At 40.2% G+C, this 16,771-nt stretch overlaps 1 protein-coding gene across 4 annotated transcripts in view; it reads right to left on the reverse strand.

Annotated features, from left to right (window-relative positions):
* TBC1D12 (TBC1 domain family member 12) overlaps nucleotides 1–16,771 on the reverse strand; it is a 147,749-nt gene that overhangs the window by 39,174 nt on the left and 91,804 nt on the right. For all 4 annotated transcript variants that reach the window (XM_063629623.1, XM_055255023.2, XM_055255043.2 and 1 more), the window contains exons 4-6: nucleotides 9,529–9,611; nucleotides 5,808–5,925; nucleotides 2,479–2,585 (exon numbers count right to left, since the gene is read on the reverse strand). In XM_063629623.1, coding sequence (XP_063485693.1) covers nucleotides 2,479–2,585; nucleotides 5,808–5,925; nucleotides 9,529–9,611 — 308 coding nt within the window. The remainder of the gene's footprint in view (nucleotides 1–2,478; nucleotides 2,586–5,807; nucleotides 5,926–9,528; nucleotides 9,612–16,771) is intronic.

Here is a 16,771-nt window from a genome sequence, read left to right on the forward strand (position 1 = left end):
AACAGTGACAATATATTATTTCTAGTATTAAAGTCCTTAAGTCTTTATATGGTGCCATTGTCTAGCATTAACATTATCATTTAGACCAATTTAGCACATTTTATTATTAATTATTTATTTATTTAGAGACAAGGTCTCACTCTGTCACCCAGGCTGGAGTGCAGTGGCACAATCACAGCTCATTGCACCTCCTGAGCTCAAGCGATCCTCCCACCTCAGCCTCTCGAGTGGTGTGACCACATGCGGGCTGCCTGGCTAATTTTGGGATTTTTTTTGTAGAGACAGGGTCTCGCTGTGTTTCCCAGGCTGGTCTCAATCTCCTGGGCTCAAGAGATCTATCCGCCTCAGCCTCCTGAAGTGCCGGGATTACAGACATTAGCCACCATGCCTGGCCTATAAACTATTTTACTTTCCTCTATTTGATATTATTCTAATTTTATCTAATTTTTAAAAATTATTTATTTATTTATTCTATTTTATTTTTGAGATGGAGTTTCGCTCTTGTTGCCCAGGCTGGAGTGCAATGGCGCAATCTCGGCTCACTGCAACCTTTGCCTCCTGGGTTCAAGCGATTCTCCTGCCTCAGCCTCTGGAGTAGCTGGGATTACAGACATGTGCCACCACGCCCGGCTAATTTTGTATTTTTAGTAGAGACAGGGTTTCTCCATGTTGGTCAGGCTGGTCTCAAATTCCCGACCTCAGCTGATCCACCAGCGTTGGCCTCCCAAAGTGCTGGGATTACAGGCGTGAGCCACCGCGCCTGACCAAATTATTTATTTATTAATTTAGAGACAGAGTCATGCTCTGTAGCCCTGGTTGGAGTGCTGCAGCACAATCATAGCTCACTGTAACCTTTAACTCCTGGGCTCAAGCAATCCTCCCGTCTAAACCTCCCAAGTAGCTGGGACTACAGGCATGAGCCACCACGTCCGGCTTAATTTTTTAAAAATTCATCAAAACTACTCTGCAAGCCAGGCATGGTGGCTCACACCTGTAATCCCAGCACTTTGGGAGGCTGAGGCAAGCGGATCACTTGAGGCCAGGAGTAGGAGACCAGCCTGGCCAGCATGGCAAAACCCCATCTCTACTAAAAATACAAAAAATTAGCCAGGCGTGGTGGTACACACCTGTAGTCCCAGCTACTCAGGAGGCTGAGGCAGGAGGATCACTTGAACCCGGGAGGCAGAGGTTACAGTGAGCCGAGACTGCACCATTGCCCTCCAGCACGGCAACAGAGTGAGACTCCATCTCAAAAACAAAAACAAAAAAACTACTCTACATTTTGCTCCTATCCACCAAAGTTTAAGAAACTTAAGAAAATAATATAGCTCTTTGAAAGTCTTACTTCTTTTCTGTTCTTTAAAGTTTTTTTTTCTTTTTTTGAGAAAGAGTCTCGCTCTGTAGCCCAGGCTGGAGTGCAGTGGCTTGATCTCGGCTCACCGCAACCTCCGCCTCCCAGGTTCAAGCGATTCTCCTGCCTCAGCCTCCCGGCACCCGCTGCCACGTCTGACTAATTTTTCGTATTTTAGTAGAGAAGGGGTTTCACCGTATTGCCCAGGCTGGTCTCGAAATCCTAAGCTCAGGCAATTCACCTGCCTCGGCCTCCCAAAGTGCTGGGATTACAGGCGTGAGCCACCATGCCCGGCTAAAGTTTTTTCTTTATGCAGCTAATCAAGTTATAAACTTTAAAATTATTTATTTATTTATTTATTTATTTATTTATTTATTTATTCATTCATTCATTCATTCATTTATTCATCCATTCATTTGAGACAGTCTCACTCTTTTGCCCAGGCTGGAGTGCACAGGCGCGATCTCGGCTCACTGCAGCCTCTGCCTCCTGGGTTCAAGTGATTCTTCCACCTCAGCCTCCCGAGTAGCTGGGATTACAGATGTGTGTCACCACGCCCAGCTAATTTTTGTATTTTAACTAGAGACAGGGTTTCGCCATGTTGGCCGGGCTGGTCTTGAACTCCTGACTTCAGGTGATCCACTTGCCTTGGCCTCCCAAAGTGCTGGGATTACAGGCATGAGCCACTGCGCCTGGCCTAAACTTTTTAAATTAAAAAAAAAAATCCCAAAATGACTGGTTTACGTAAAGAAGGAGGAAAAGAAACTTTTAGCCTTCCTCCAGTATTTATGTGTTTTCTGTATAAAAGTGGAGCCTTTTCATAATTGACTATTTTCGTTTTTCTTATATATACTTATTATCCACTGCCAAGTAGAATCCCAGAAGTTTTTGATATTTGAATGCCAAGATTATTGATAGTTGTAAACTAAAGGGAAAACCATAAATCTTTATATAAAATGTAATAACTTATTAAATCATAACAGGTTTTGGGGGGATGAAGCATGCTTTTAAAATGACATTATATATTATAAAGGCCATTTATTTTAATGGTCACTCTACTAATCTGCTAGGTAACTCTGTAGATGGCTATTTGTACATGTGGGAGTAACTGAACGTAGAATACAAACCAGGAGTGATATTTAGTTCATTTCCTACAGCTAGACTCCAAACTTTCCCACGGACACTAGGGGGCAATCCCTGCCACCACAATTCTCGAACTCTTCTTGTACTACGCCTAGAATTAAAGGAGGAGAAAAAAGGAGAAAGTTACTTGTTATACCAAAAATACTAGTTGCATGATGGATTATCTTTAGTCTGTGGCCAAGTGATCAAATCATTTTTAGGACTATAGAGAATTAAGTACGTAATGCATTCTTTTCTTTGAGTTCATGCTGCAGGCAACAACAGCCTACAAGATGTATAGGATCCCAAAGGGGCAACAGTAATCTAAAGGGAACTGTGTTTTATAAATGCCAATGAGAGAATCAGAAATATGCGGTCAATTATTTAAAAAACAGGATAAAAGGGACACAAAAATGTGTCACCAATTCAGCACCAAAAACAAAACAACTAAGAATCTACAGTGGGTAAGGCCCTAGTTTTTGAGAAGCAGTAAAGTCTGCTAAAAAAAAAATGTCGGCTTTAAAGTCAGATAGATCTGAGATCCAATCTAGTTTAACCATTAATCAAATGTATAACCTTGGGCAAATCACTTAACCTCTCTGACCTTGAGTTTCCTTATAAGATAAATGGGAGTAAAAATACATACACCTTATAAAAGTTCTAAGAATCAAATGCAATTACTTATGTAAAGTGCCTCAGACAATACGTCACACGGTGCCAATATTCAACAAATTCCCAATGTACAAACTACAGTAGGTATTGCAGAAGATATCCCCAATCCTCCAGTCGAGAGGGAAGATAAGGCATATTTTTAAAATGTTATGTAAAAAGGCAATAAGAAAGAAATTCTGTCATTTGCAACAACACAGATGAACCTGCAGGATATTGTGCCAAGTGAAATAAATCAGGTACAGAAAAATCAACACATAACCTCACTTATATGTGGAATCCAAAAAAGTCAATCTCATAAAAGTAGGGGGTAGAATGGTGGTTATGGCTGGTGAGGGGTGAGTAAAGTGAGTGCAGAAAGGTGAGGTGTTGATCAAAGGGTACAAAGTTCCATCAGAAGAAATAAGTGTTAGTGACCTTTACATAGAACAGTGACTATAATAAATAATAATGAACTGTATGTTTCAAAATTGCTAAATGAGCAGATTTTAAATGTTTTACCACAAAATACTGAGAAGTACGTGAGCTGATGGATGTGTTAATTAGCTTGATTTAATCATTCCATAATGTAAACATATACCAAAACATCACATTGCACCAGGCAGGTGGCTCACACCTGTAATCCTAGCACTTTGAGAGGCCAAGGCAGGCAGATTGCTTGAGCCCAAGAGTTCAAGACCAGCCTGGGCAACACAGTGAGACCCCATATCTATAAAAAAATACAAAACTTAGCTGGACGTGTTGGCACGTACCTGTAGTCCCAGCTACTCAGGAGGCTGAGGCAGGAGGATCACCTGAGCCCAGGGAGGTCGGGGTTGCCGTGAGCCGTGATCTCGCCACTACACCCCAGCCTGGGCAACACAGTGAGACCTCGTCTTGAAAAAAAAAAAAACCCTCAAAGAACACATCACGATAGGGTGCAGTGGCTCACACTTATAATTCTAGCACTTTGGGAAGCCAAGGCAGGCTGATCACTTGAGGCCAGGAGTTTGAGACTAGCCTGGCCAACATGGTGAAGCCCTGTTTCTACTAAATACACAAAACAATTAGCCGGCTATGGTGGCTGTAGTCCCTGCTACTAGGGAGACTAAGGCATAAGAATCATCTGAATCCAGGAGGTAGAGGTTGCAGTGAGCTAAGATTGCACCACTGCACTCCAGCCTGGGTGACAGAGGGAGACTCTGTCTCAAAACAAAACAAAAAACAAATCACACTGTACCACATAAATATATACAATTATTATTTATCATTAAAAAGATGCTGGCAAAATAAATTTAAAAATGAATAAATAAATAAATAAATAAATAAATGCAAAGGCAAGATAAGTATATTAGTCTCAAAGAATGATGATGGGACATTTACATAAGGGAAAGATCATACATATTTCCTTGATTATGAGATAAGCACTTTAAAAATCATTTTAATATTAATAAATGCATCTTTTTTTTTTTTTTTTGAGAGGGAGTCTCGCTCTGTCACCCAGGCTGGAGTGCAGTGGCACCATCTCGGCTCACTGCAAGCTCCGCCTCCCGGGTTCACGCCATTCTCCTGCCTCAGCCTCCCCAGTAGCTGGGACTACAGGCGCCCGCCACCTCGCCCGGCTAATTTTTTGTATTTTTAGTAGAGACAGGGTTTCACTGTGTTAGCCAGGATGGTCTTGATCTCCTGACCTTGTGATCCGCCCGCCTCGGCCTCCCAAAGTGCTGGGATTACAGGCGTGAGCCACCGCGCCCGGCAATAAATGCATCTTCTAATGCATTTATATATTTAATATTTTCTTTCCAAATAGCTGCTATTACATCAATAGTGCATCTTACAATTGATGGTATGTTAGCATCAAGAAAATACAGTAATTAGGCCAGGCATGGTGGATCACGCCTGTAATCTCAGCACTTTGGGAGGCCGAGGCAGGCGGATCACAAGGTCAGGAGATCGAGACCATCCTGTGAATGGTGAAACCCCGTCTCTACTAAAAATACAAAAAATTAGCAGGGTGTGGTGGCGAGTGCCTGTAGTCCCAGCTACTTGGGAGGCTGAGGCAGGAGAATGGCGTGAACCTGGGAGGCGGAGCTTGCAGTGAGCCAAGATTGTGCCACTGCACTCTAGCCTGGGCAACAGAGGAAGACTCCATCTCAGAAAGAAAAAAAAAAAAATACAGTAACCAAAGACATTAAAAGTTTCATAAATCAATTAGCATTTCAGTTGGGTCCCAAAGGATAGGTAAGATTTAGCAGACACCATGGTGAAACCCTGCCTCTACTAAAATTACAAAAAAAAAAAAATTAGCCAGGCGTGGTGGTGGGCACCTGTAGTCCCAGCTACTCGGGAGGCTGAGGCAGGAGAATGGCCTGAACCCGGGAGGCGGAGCTTGCAGTGAGCTGAGACCGCACCACTGCACTCCAGCCTGGGCGACAGAGCGAGACTCCGTTTCAAAAAAAAAAGATTTAGCAGACGCAGAGGATGCTCAGTAAGGGAAGTAGGTGGTAGACACTGAGGGATTTATAAAAGCAAAGGCACAGACGCAAATATGGAAATTTTCAGGCATTAATTAATAGTATAATTTAGCCAAAGCATCAAATATATGCTGGAAATAATAAAAATACAGAATCAGAAACATGAGATCTTCGGAGACAAATGGGAATTTAGGAAAAGTCTGCTTACTTACATTACTTCCCAATTGGGCAGTATTTCATTGATCCAAATTACCATTGCACTTGCAATATTTTCTTCCTGCTTAAATCGTTCTTTCATTATTCTTTTTCTTTTATGTGCTTCCTTAATTTCTGTTTTAAACAAGTAAAAATTATTTCAATACAAACAAGCTAGATCAAAATCCTCTTCTCCATTTACCTAAACTCTACAAAATAGACTTTCTCAAAAAGAATATTATCATAAGAGGAAGGAAGGAAATAACAGAGGGAGGGACGGGGAAAGAAAGGGAGGGAAAAGGTGAAAGTAAATGAACTTGATTAACATAATTTTCTTTTCTTTGTTTTCTCTTTTTTTAGAGATAGGTCTCACCACGTTGCTCAGGTGGCCTTGAACTCCTGGACTTAAATAAATCCTCACATCTCAACTTCCTGAACAGCTTGGACTACACATGTGTGCCACCATGCCCAGTTATTAACATAATTTTAAAATAACATCTCCTGTTCTACTATAAAAGTAAGTGGAATAAAAGGTCAGAAAAATAATTTAAGTAGATTACTTTATCACATATATCTATTTACACTAAATCTATGAAGTCAAATTTCTTATGAATTAACTATATAAAAAACAAACAACTGTGGGCAACTAACCAATACCCATTTTTCCTACAAGGGCTTATAAATTTTCTGACATAACCCACATGACATTCCAAAATGATTTTGTCAATAGCATTATTAGTATATTAAGTTTTCTAATATGGCGTTTCACTTTACTGGTTTGAAATTTTAAAATGTCCCCCAAAACACATATATTAACAGTACATCTCTTAGATTCTGAGGCAAAAGTTAGAGGAAGAAAATATATCTCTGAAAATCAAAGGTGACAATTTCAGAAGAAGAGATGTCTCAAATACAGAGGAAAGTGAGTCATAAATCAAAACTTTATGTAATTTTAGAACCAGTGAGGATGTCAGAGACCAGCTGGCCAAACTGTTTTCAAATTGTTTTTTCAGATATGCCTCAGACCATCTTGGGGGGCAAGCAGAAGGCCAAGTAAACAATCTCTACTTTCTTTCTTTCTTCTTTTTTTGAAACGGAGTCTTGCTCTGTTGCCCAGGCTGCAGTGCAGTGGCGCGATCTCTGCTCACTGCAACCTCCACCTCCCGGGATCAAGCAATTCTCCTGCCTCAGCCTCTCGAGTAGCTGGGATTACAGGTTCGCACCACCATGCCCAGCTAATTTTTTGTATTTTTAGTAGAGACAGAGTTTCACCATGCTGGCCAGGCTGGTCTCGAACACCTGACCTCGCAATCCGCCCACCTTGGCCTACCAAAGTGCTGGGGTTACAGGTGTGAGCTACTGCACCAGGCCGACAATCTTTACTTTCTTTTATTTGTTTTATGTATTCATATTCTATATAAGATTTCTTGGAAGAATGTTCCACTGCTTTACCAACAACAACAAAAAAAAATGATGAAAGAGAAGCTTCAAGGCCCTGATTAAGCTGACCTGCCTCTCAAACGTTACGCATGAGAAAACTAACATCAGGCCTGTTCAGAGTATCACACCAAGGTAGTATCAAACAAGGTTAAAGCTGTGGCCTTCTGATTCCTCAGTTCAATATTATTCCTATCATACCATGCTTTTAAGATCATCCAGTACCAATAGTTATCTTACATAGTAATCATATAGTAAAAATTTTAAAATTAATAAAAACTTGACTGGAGCCAGGCACAATGGTTCACGCCTATAATCCCAATGCTCTGGGGAGGCCCAGGTGGGAGAATTGCTTGAGGCCAGGAGTTTGGGACCAGCCTGGGCAACACAGAGATACATCATCTCTACAAAATAACTTTTAAAAATTGAGCTGGGGCTGGGCATGGTGGCTCACGCCTGTAATTCCGGCACTTTGGGTGGCCAAGGCAAGTGGATCGCTTGAGGTCAAGAGTTCGAGACCAGCCTGGCCAACATGGCAAAACCCTGTCTCTACTAAAAATACAAAAATTAGCCGGGCATGGTGGCGGGCACCTATAATCCCTGCCACTCTGGAGGCTGAGGTAGGAGAATCACTTGAACCCAGGAGGCAGAGGTCACAGTGAGCCAAGATTGCGCCACTGCACTCCAGCCTGGGTGACAGAGTGAGATTTTGTCTCAAAAAAAAAAAAAAGAGCTGGGCGTGGTGGCATGCACCTGCAATCCCAGCTACCAGGGAAGCTGAGGCAGGAGGAGTGCTTGCGCCCAGGAATTCGAGGCTGCAGTGAGCTATAATTGTACCACTGCACTCTGGCCTAGGCAATGAGTGCGACCCTGTCTCTAAAATAAATAAATACATAATAAAAAATAAAAACTTAGGCTGGATGTGGTGGCTCACACCTAAAATCCCAGCACTTTGGGAGGCCAAGGTGGGCGGATCACTTGAGGTCAGGAGTTTAAGACCAGCCTGGCCAACATGGCAAAACCCGTCTCCACAAAAAATACAAAAATTAACTGGGCGTGGTGGTGCACGCCTATGGTCCCAGCTACTTGGGAGGCTGAGGTGAGAGGATCTCCTGAGCCTGGGAGATTGAGGCTGCAGTGAGCCAAGTTCGCATCACTGCACTCTAGCCTGGGTGACAGAGCAAGACCCTGTCTCAAAAAAATAAAAATAAGTAATAAATAAATAAATACTTAATTGGATATGTCAGAAATATTTCAAATTCTGTATAGTAAAATACACTCAACTAATGTTTAAATACCTTCTAGAACGATATAACTAGCCTTATATATCCTATGTTTACTTAACATTAAAGAAGTAACTTCATTTCCAAAATAGCACCATAAAGCAGAACTGTATACTATTATAATGTTCCATTAACTTAAGTCAAAGGAAAAAATATCAGTTGTTAATAAGGTGTTAGATGTGAAGTCTAAAAATGTATACAGCTGTGTAATATCTTCTAAAAATGTATGTTTATCCCAAAATAACAATTGTCAGGAAATAAATGCTGTTAAATTATCCTGATATTATTTTTTTGGTTGGAAAAGAGAATGAATGAATGTGTAAATTTATACACACAAGAGTATACTTTTATGCGCCTAATCAAATGACACAATTGGGCCTCTAGAGAGACTCTGTAAATCACAAAAAAATTTTGAGTTTCAAATCATATTCTCACAGCCATATAGAAAGTTAAAATTATTAAATTATAAAATAATTAGAAATTAATAATTATAAAATATAAAAATGGTAAAAAGTGAAATTCATTAATAGATTCATGAATTATCTTTATTTATAAACTAAGATAGTAGTAGTCCAAGTTTTATGACTGTAATTTCAAGATTCCTCCTATTCTGTAAAAGTACATGCATAAAAACTATGATCTTGGTATGTCATTTTATTCCTCCTTTAGAACAAATTATAAAAATAGTAGAGAATAAAAGCATGGGCAACATGGTAAAACCTCATCTCTACAAACAATACAAAAAACTAGCCAGGCATGGTGGCACGTGCCTGTGGTCCCAGCTACTTGGGAGGCTGAGAGGTAAAAGGACTGCTTGAGCCTGGGAGGTCAGGCTACAGTGAGCTGTGATTGCACCACTGCACACCAGGCTGGGCAACAGAGCAAGACCCTTTCTCAAAAAAAAACAAACAACAAAAAAAAGAATTCAGTATCATCTTGAAGACAGACTTGATGAATTTTACCATCCATCTTCTTATTAAAATCAGAAAATTATACCATTTGGAGTTAAATTTTATACCTCGTTTTTTAGCCTCAGCCACCATCTCATCGTATTCTTGTCGGTGACGTAAAGCTTCTTCCACAGATTTGGCAGGAAGATTTCTGGAAAAAAAAATTACTTAAGTCAAGACAATTTTTAAAAGATTAACTTTAAACTTACTAACTTACTTGTTTTTACACCCAGATGCAAAGAATTTCTAAACTAACCTCATTTCATACATTAAGGAAGTGAAAGGCTGAAAAGAACTGTGCGTTTTAGAACAGAATCAGAATCCAGGTTGTTAATATGTGGGGTGTGTGTGTGTGTGTGTGTGTGTAGTTCTATGTCATGTGTATATAAGTTGGTATATATTTAAACATTTCAGATTAAAAAAATAGAGATGGGGTCTCACTATGTTGCTCAGGCTGGTCTCAAACTCCTGGATTGAAGCAATCCTCCTGACTCAGCCTCCCAAAGTGCTGGGATTACAGGTGTGAGCCACTGAGCCCAGTCCATTTCAGATTTCGGTCAATATTTTTAGGTTATTTGTTAAACTCACTTACTAGAGTTTTCTTTAGTCAACTTTTTTCAGATATAATTTTTATATAATAAAATGAATAAACATATTTTAAGAGTAGTTTGATGAGTCTTGACAAATGTATATACCTGTGCAGCTAACTAACCAATCAAGATATAGAACATTTCCATCATTCCACTAAGTTTCCTTGTGGTACCCCTCACAAAATTACTTCTTTGATTTCTATCACTATAGATTAATCTGTTTTCTCTTCAAGAATTTTATAGACTCTTGTGTCTGGCTTTTTTTGTTTTTAGTTTACATTGAAGGACTAATGTCTGGCTTCTTTTGCTCAGCATAGTTTTGAAAATCATTCATGTTGTTGTATTAGTAATGTATTCCTTTTAATTGCTGAGTAGTATTCCATTTATCCGTGTGGGTGGACACTTGGATTGTTTCCAGATTGGGGCCATTATTAATAAAACTACTACAAAAATTAACATCAAGTTTTTGTGTAGACATTTGCTTTCATTTCCCTTAGTTAAACAAAAGTCTTGGGTTATATAGTAAGTGCGGATATACCTTTACAATAAACTGTCAAACTGCTTTCCACTAATTAGAGTTTTAAGACAACATTTTAACTAAAAACTGGATCATCCATCATTTGCATACATAGTAGTCCCCCCTTATCCTTAGGGGTTATGTTCCAAGACCTCCAGTGGATGCCTGAAACCTCAGACAGTAACAAATCCTATATATACCAGGTTTTTTCCTATACATACATAACTACGATAAAGTTTAATTTAATTAAGTTAACCCAGCACAATATGTTGCCATCAATTGAAACACATTTTTGTTCATATCTTCCACCCATAAATTTAATGCCTTTTCAATCATAACTAAACACCATGCACTATGGCAGTAAGTTTTGCAATTTAAGGTGCGACAGTAACAGTAGCATAAATTTCTTTTTCATTCTTCACAATTTCGTGGATAGAAAACTGATTCTTACCACAGATCTAAGCAACTTCAGCATATGATTTTTTTCTTATTAATTTGAGAACTTTCACCTTTTTGCTTAAATGAGGAACTTTACAGCTTCTCTTTGGCATATCTTTATTGTCAGCACCACTACTCTTAAGCTTTGGGGGCATTACTAATAAAATAAGGGTTCTTTGAACACAAGCGCTGTGGTATCACCAACAGTCGATCTGACAACCAAGAAGGTTACTAAGTGAACTAGCAGGTGGGTAGTGTATGTAGTGCAGATAAACTGAACTCATGTCCCTGGCAGGATGGAGCAGGACAGTGTGAGATTTCATCATGCTACTCAGAATGGCACGCAATTTAAAAATTAAAAGTTATTTCTGGAATTTTCCACTTAATGTTTTCAAACCACAGCTGAGTACAGGTAACTGAAATTGCCTTAAGCAAAACCACCGATAAGGGGTAACTACTACACCGTATTTTGGTTTATTAAATCAATGGCTTCACAGAGTCAGTGATTTAGATATAAAAAATGCAAAAAGAAATACACTGGTATATTACCACTTATCCAAATATAATCATAATAGTGTCCAGTTTTAGGAGTCAGTTTTTTCTTTTCAACAGGCTAGTGTGGAAAAAGGTATGTGACAAATTTTCAAATTATAAATTCTACCTCCTCTTCTCAAATTAGTCAATTGATCTGGTAGGTTGTAGGAGGAAGGAATAAAAGTTAAGACCTCTGCTTCAGGCCATAATGGAATAAAAGAAACCAGGTTTACCCTTTCCCCTTAAATAATTAGAAAATTGACAAAATATATTAAACTATAGTTTCCAGACAACAGACACTGGGCAGCACAAGACAGTGATCTTTAGGAGAAAAGAAATAAGCAAGGTAACCCTACAAGTACCTGACATTTCCAGGTCTCAGTGGTCCATCAATCCTCCTAAGGTGAGGAGACAGTTTAGAGTTGGAGAGTCCAAGACAACTAAAAGTTATAAACCAGAAAACCAGAAAAGAAAGGAGATGCAGAGAGTCCTCTCAAGATTTTGGCTGTGTACTGACCTGTGCATGTGTGTGATTAACTACAGCCAGAGAAAGAACCACCAGAGAAAAAAAAAAAACAGGACATTCTTAAAGTTCACACAAGACCAGCCAGAGTGGAAAGACCTCCTGATAGATAAGAGTACTAGGTAGAGTGCTTAGAAGAATAATGCCTCAGTAGTGAGGACAAATTACTCCTAAACTAAAAGCTATTCTGGAACCACTCCAACAAAGATTAGGTCAAAAGGATCAAACCATTTCCAAAAAACTGCAAACCAGACTAAAGCCAAAAAGTATCTAAAATAACACATAAAAAAGTCCAGCATCCACCTATGTAAACCATAATGTCTGACATTCAATAAAAACAGAGATGTGAAGCAGAAAAATATAATGCATAATGAGAAGAAAAATTAATCAACAGTCACAATATAAAAATGTCACAGATAATAGGATTATAACACAAGGATGATAAAATAGCTGTTACAAATATACTATAGGCATACCTTACTATACTGTGACTTGCTTTATTACATTTTTTACATACTGAAGGTTGGTAGCAACCCTAATGTCAAGCAAGTCTATGGGTGCCATTTTTCTTTTTTTTTTTTTTTTTTGAGATGGAGTCTTGCTCTGTCACCCAGGCTGGAGTGCAGTGGCACAATCTCGGCTCACTGCAAACTCCGCCTCCCGGGTTCATGCCATTCTCCTGCCTCAGCCTCTCCGAGTAGCTGGGACTACAGGCGCCCGCCACCACGCCCGGCTAATTTTTTGTAGTTTTAGTAGAGACGGGGTTTCACCGTGGTCTCGATCTCCTGACCTCGTGATCCGCCCGCCTCGGCCTCCCAAAGTGCTGGGATTACAAGCGTGAGCCACCGCGCCCGGCCAATGGGTGCCATTTTTCTAACAATGTGCTCATTGTGTGTCTCTGTATCACATTATAGTAATTCTTGCAATATTTCTTTTTTTGTTTTTCTTTTGAAACAGAGTTTCACTCTTGTCACCTAGGCTGGAGTGCAAAGGCCCGATCTTGGCTCACTGTAACCTCCGCCTCCCAGTTGGTTTCAAGCAATTCTCCTGCCTCAGCCTCTTAAGTAACTGGGGTTACAGGTGCCTGCCACCATGCCTGGCTACATTTTTTGGTAATTTTAGTAGAGATGGAGTTTCACCATGTTGGTCAGGCTGGTCTCAAACTCCTGACCTCAGGTGATCTGCCTGCCTCAGCCTCCCAAAGTTCTGGGATTACAGGGGTGAGCCACCACACCTAGCCAATTCTTGCAATATTTCAAACTATTTCATTATCATTGTATCTGTTATGGTGATCTGTGATAGGTGATTTTTGTTGTTACTATTCTAATTGTTTTGGGACACCACACACAGTGCTAATATAAGATGGCAAATTTGTGCGCCAAGACAAACATGTGTGTCTTACTGCTCCACAGACTGACCATTCCCATCTCTCTCCATCACTTCAGGCATCCCTATTTCTTGGGATACAACAACATTGAAATTAGGTCAATTAATAACTCTACAATGACATCTAAGTGAAAAGAAGAGTCCCATATCTCTCAATTTAAAATCAAAAGCCAGAAATAAATGAGTAAGCTTAACGAGGAAGGCATGCCAAAAGCCAAGATAGCGGGGTGAAGAAAGATGGCAGAATAGAAGCCTGCACCAGTTGTCCATCCTGCAGGAACACCAAATTTTAACTATCTGCACACAAATAAGCACCTTCATGAGAACCAAAAATCAGGTGAGCAATCACAGTACCTAGTTTTAACTTCATATCGCTGAAAGAGGCATTGCAGAGGGTAGGAAAGACAGTCTTAAATTGCCAACACCACCCCTCCCCCAACCCCTGGCAGTGGCTTCTTGGCTAGGAGACAGAACTCATGCACTCGGGGGAGGAACAACACAGTGACTGAGGAACTTTGCATTGAACTTAATGCTGCCCTATCACATGGAAAGCAAAATCATGCTGAACTCAGCCAGCACCTGCCCATGGAGGGGACATTTTGAACAGCACTAGCCAGAGGGGAAGCGCCCATCCCAGCAGCTGAAACTTGAGTTTCGGCAAGCCTCGCAATTGCAGGTTAAAGTGCTCTGGGATCCTAAGTGAACTTGAAAGATAGTCTAGGACACAAGGACTGCAATTCTTAGGCAAGTCCTGATGCTATGCTGGGCTTAGAGCCGGTGGACTTGGGCAGTAGATGACACAGTGAGACACCAGACAGGACAGCTGGGGGAGTGCTTACGCCACTCCCCTCTCAATCCCAGGCAGTGAAGCTTGCAGCACCAAAGGTAACTCCTTTCTTCTTCCGCTTGAGGAGAGGAGAAAGAAGGGTAAAGAGGACTTTGTCTTGCATCTTAGATACCAGCTCAGCTACAGTAGGATAAGGCACCAGGCAGTGGTGAGGCCCCCATCTCAGGTCCTAGCTCCTGGATGACATTTCTAGAGACACCCCAGAATAGAAGTGAACCTGCTGCCTTGAAGGGAAGAATCCAGTCCTGGCAGGATTCATCACATGCTGACTAAAGACCCCTTGGAGGCAGGGCCGGTAGCTCACACCTGTAATCCCAGCACTTTGGGAGGTGGAAGCAGGCAAATCACTTGAGGTCAGGAGTTCGAGACCAGCCTGGCCAAAATGGTAAAACCCCATCTCTACCAAAAATACAAAAAATTGGCCAGGTGTGGTGGGTGGCATGTGCCTGTAAGCCCAGCTACTTAGGAGGCTGAGGCAGGAGAATTGCTTGAACCCAGGAGGCGGAAGTTGCAGTGAGCCGAGATCGCACCACTGTACTCCAGCCTGGGCTAGTGCGAGACTGCATCAAAAAAAAAAACAAAAAAAAAAAACCCTTGGGCCCTGAATAACAAACAGCAATACCCAGTGGTGCAATCTCAGCTCACTGCAGCCTCCGCCTCCCATGTTGAAGCGATTCTCCTGCCTCAGTCTCCCGAGTAGCTGAGATTACAGGCACGTGTCACCATACCCGGCTAATTTTTATATTGTTTTTAGTAGGGACAGGGTTTCACCATGTTGGCCAGGCTAGTCTGGAACTCCTGACCTCAAGTGATTCACCTGCTTCAGCCTTCCAAAGTGCTGGGATTACAGGTGTAAGCCACTGTGCCCAGCCTACTCTTATCTTAAGTAGAAAGATCAAACGATGAACCAATAAAAAATAATACCTACAACAGCTTTTCAAGATATAGGCAGTAAAATAAGACATAAAGACTAACAACAAGTCAGCCATTATGGTGGCTCCCATCTATAATCCCAGCACTTTGGGAGGCCATGGCAGAATTGCTCATGCCCAAGAGTTCAAGATCAACCTGGGCAACATAGCAAGACTTCATCTTTACTAAAAAACAAACAAACAAACAAACAAAAAAAACAGCCGGGTATGATGGCATGCACCTGTAGTCCCAGCTACTCGGGAGTCTGAGTGGGTGGATCAACTGATCCCAGGAGATAGAGGCCACAGTGAGCTATGACCGCACCACTGCACTCCAGCTGGGGCGACAGAGCAAGACCTTGTCTCAAAATAAAAAAAAAATTAAAAAAAAAAAAAAAAAGGAGAAACAACAGAAGTTAAAAAAAAGAAACAACAAAAAGTGAAAAAAAAAAAGCAGGAGGATGAGGTTGAAGTGTAAAGTTTTCATTAGTTTTCTTTTTGCTAGTTTGTTTGCTTATGCAATTAATGTTGTCATCGGTTTAAAATAATGGGTTATAAGGTACTATTTGCAAGCCACATGATAACCTCAAATAAAAAGAAGTACGACAAATAACACAAAATAAAAAGCAAGAAATTAAATCATACCACCAGAAAAAAAATCACTTTTACTAAAAGAAAGACTGGAAGGAAGGAAAGAAGAGAAGACCACATAACAACCAGAAAACAAATAACAAAATGGCAAGAGTAAGTTCTTACTTACCAATAACATTGAATATGCAAATGGACTAAACTCTCCAATCAAAAGAGATAGAGTAACTGAATAGATTAAAAAAAAAAAAAAAAGACCCAATGATATGATGCCTCCAAGAAACACACTTCACCTATAAAGACATATGTAGACTGAAAAGAAAGGTAGAGAAAAAGATATTCCATGCCAATGGACACCAAAAAGGAGAAAGAGTGGCTATACTTATATCAGACATAATAGACTTCAAGACAAAAACTACAAAAAGAGACAAAGGAGGTCATTATATAATGATAAAGGGGTCAATTCAGCAAGAGGATATAACAACTGTAAATCTATATGCACCCAACACTGGAGCACCCATGTATATAAAGCAAATATTATTAGAGCTAAAGAGAAAGATGCACCTCAGTACGATAATAGAGACTTCAACACACCACTCTCAGCACTCGGCATATCTTCTAGATAGAAAATCAACAAAGAAACATTGGACTTAATTTGCTCTATAGAACAAACAGACCTAACAGAATATTAACAAAATACTTCATCCAATGGCTGAATATGCATTCTTCTCCTCAGCACATGCATCATTTTCAAGGATAGACCATATGTTGCTTCCTTAAAGACAAGGCAAGTCTTAAAACATTAAAAAAATGAGATAATATCAAGCATCTTCTCCAATCACAATGGAATAAAACTAGAAATCAATAACAAGAGGAATTTTGTAAACCATACAAACACATGGAAATTAAACAATATCCTCCGAATGACCAGTGGGTCAATGAAGGAATTAAGAAGGAAATTTAAAAATATTTTGAAA

This window comes from Symphalangus syndactylus, chromosome 2 (genome assembly GCF_028878055.3).
Source record: "Symphalangus syndactylus isolate Jambi chromosome 2, NHGRI_mSymSyn1-v2.1_pri, whole genome shotgun sequence".
NCBI classification, from domain to species: domain Eukaryota; kingdom Metazoa; phylum Chordata; class Mammalia; order Primates; family Hylobatidae; genus Symphalangus; species Symphalangus syndactylus.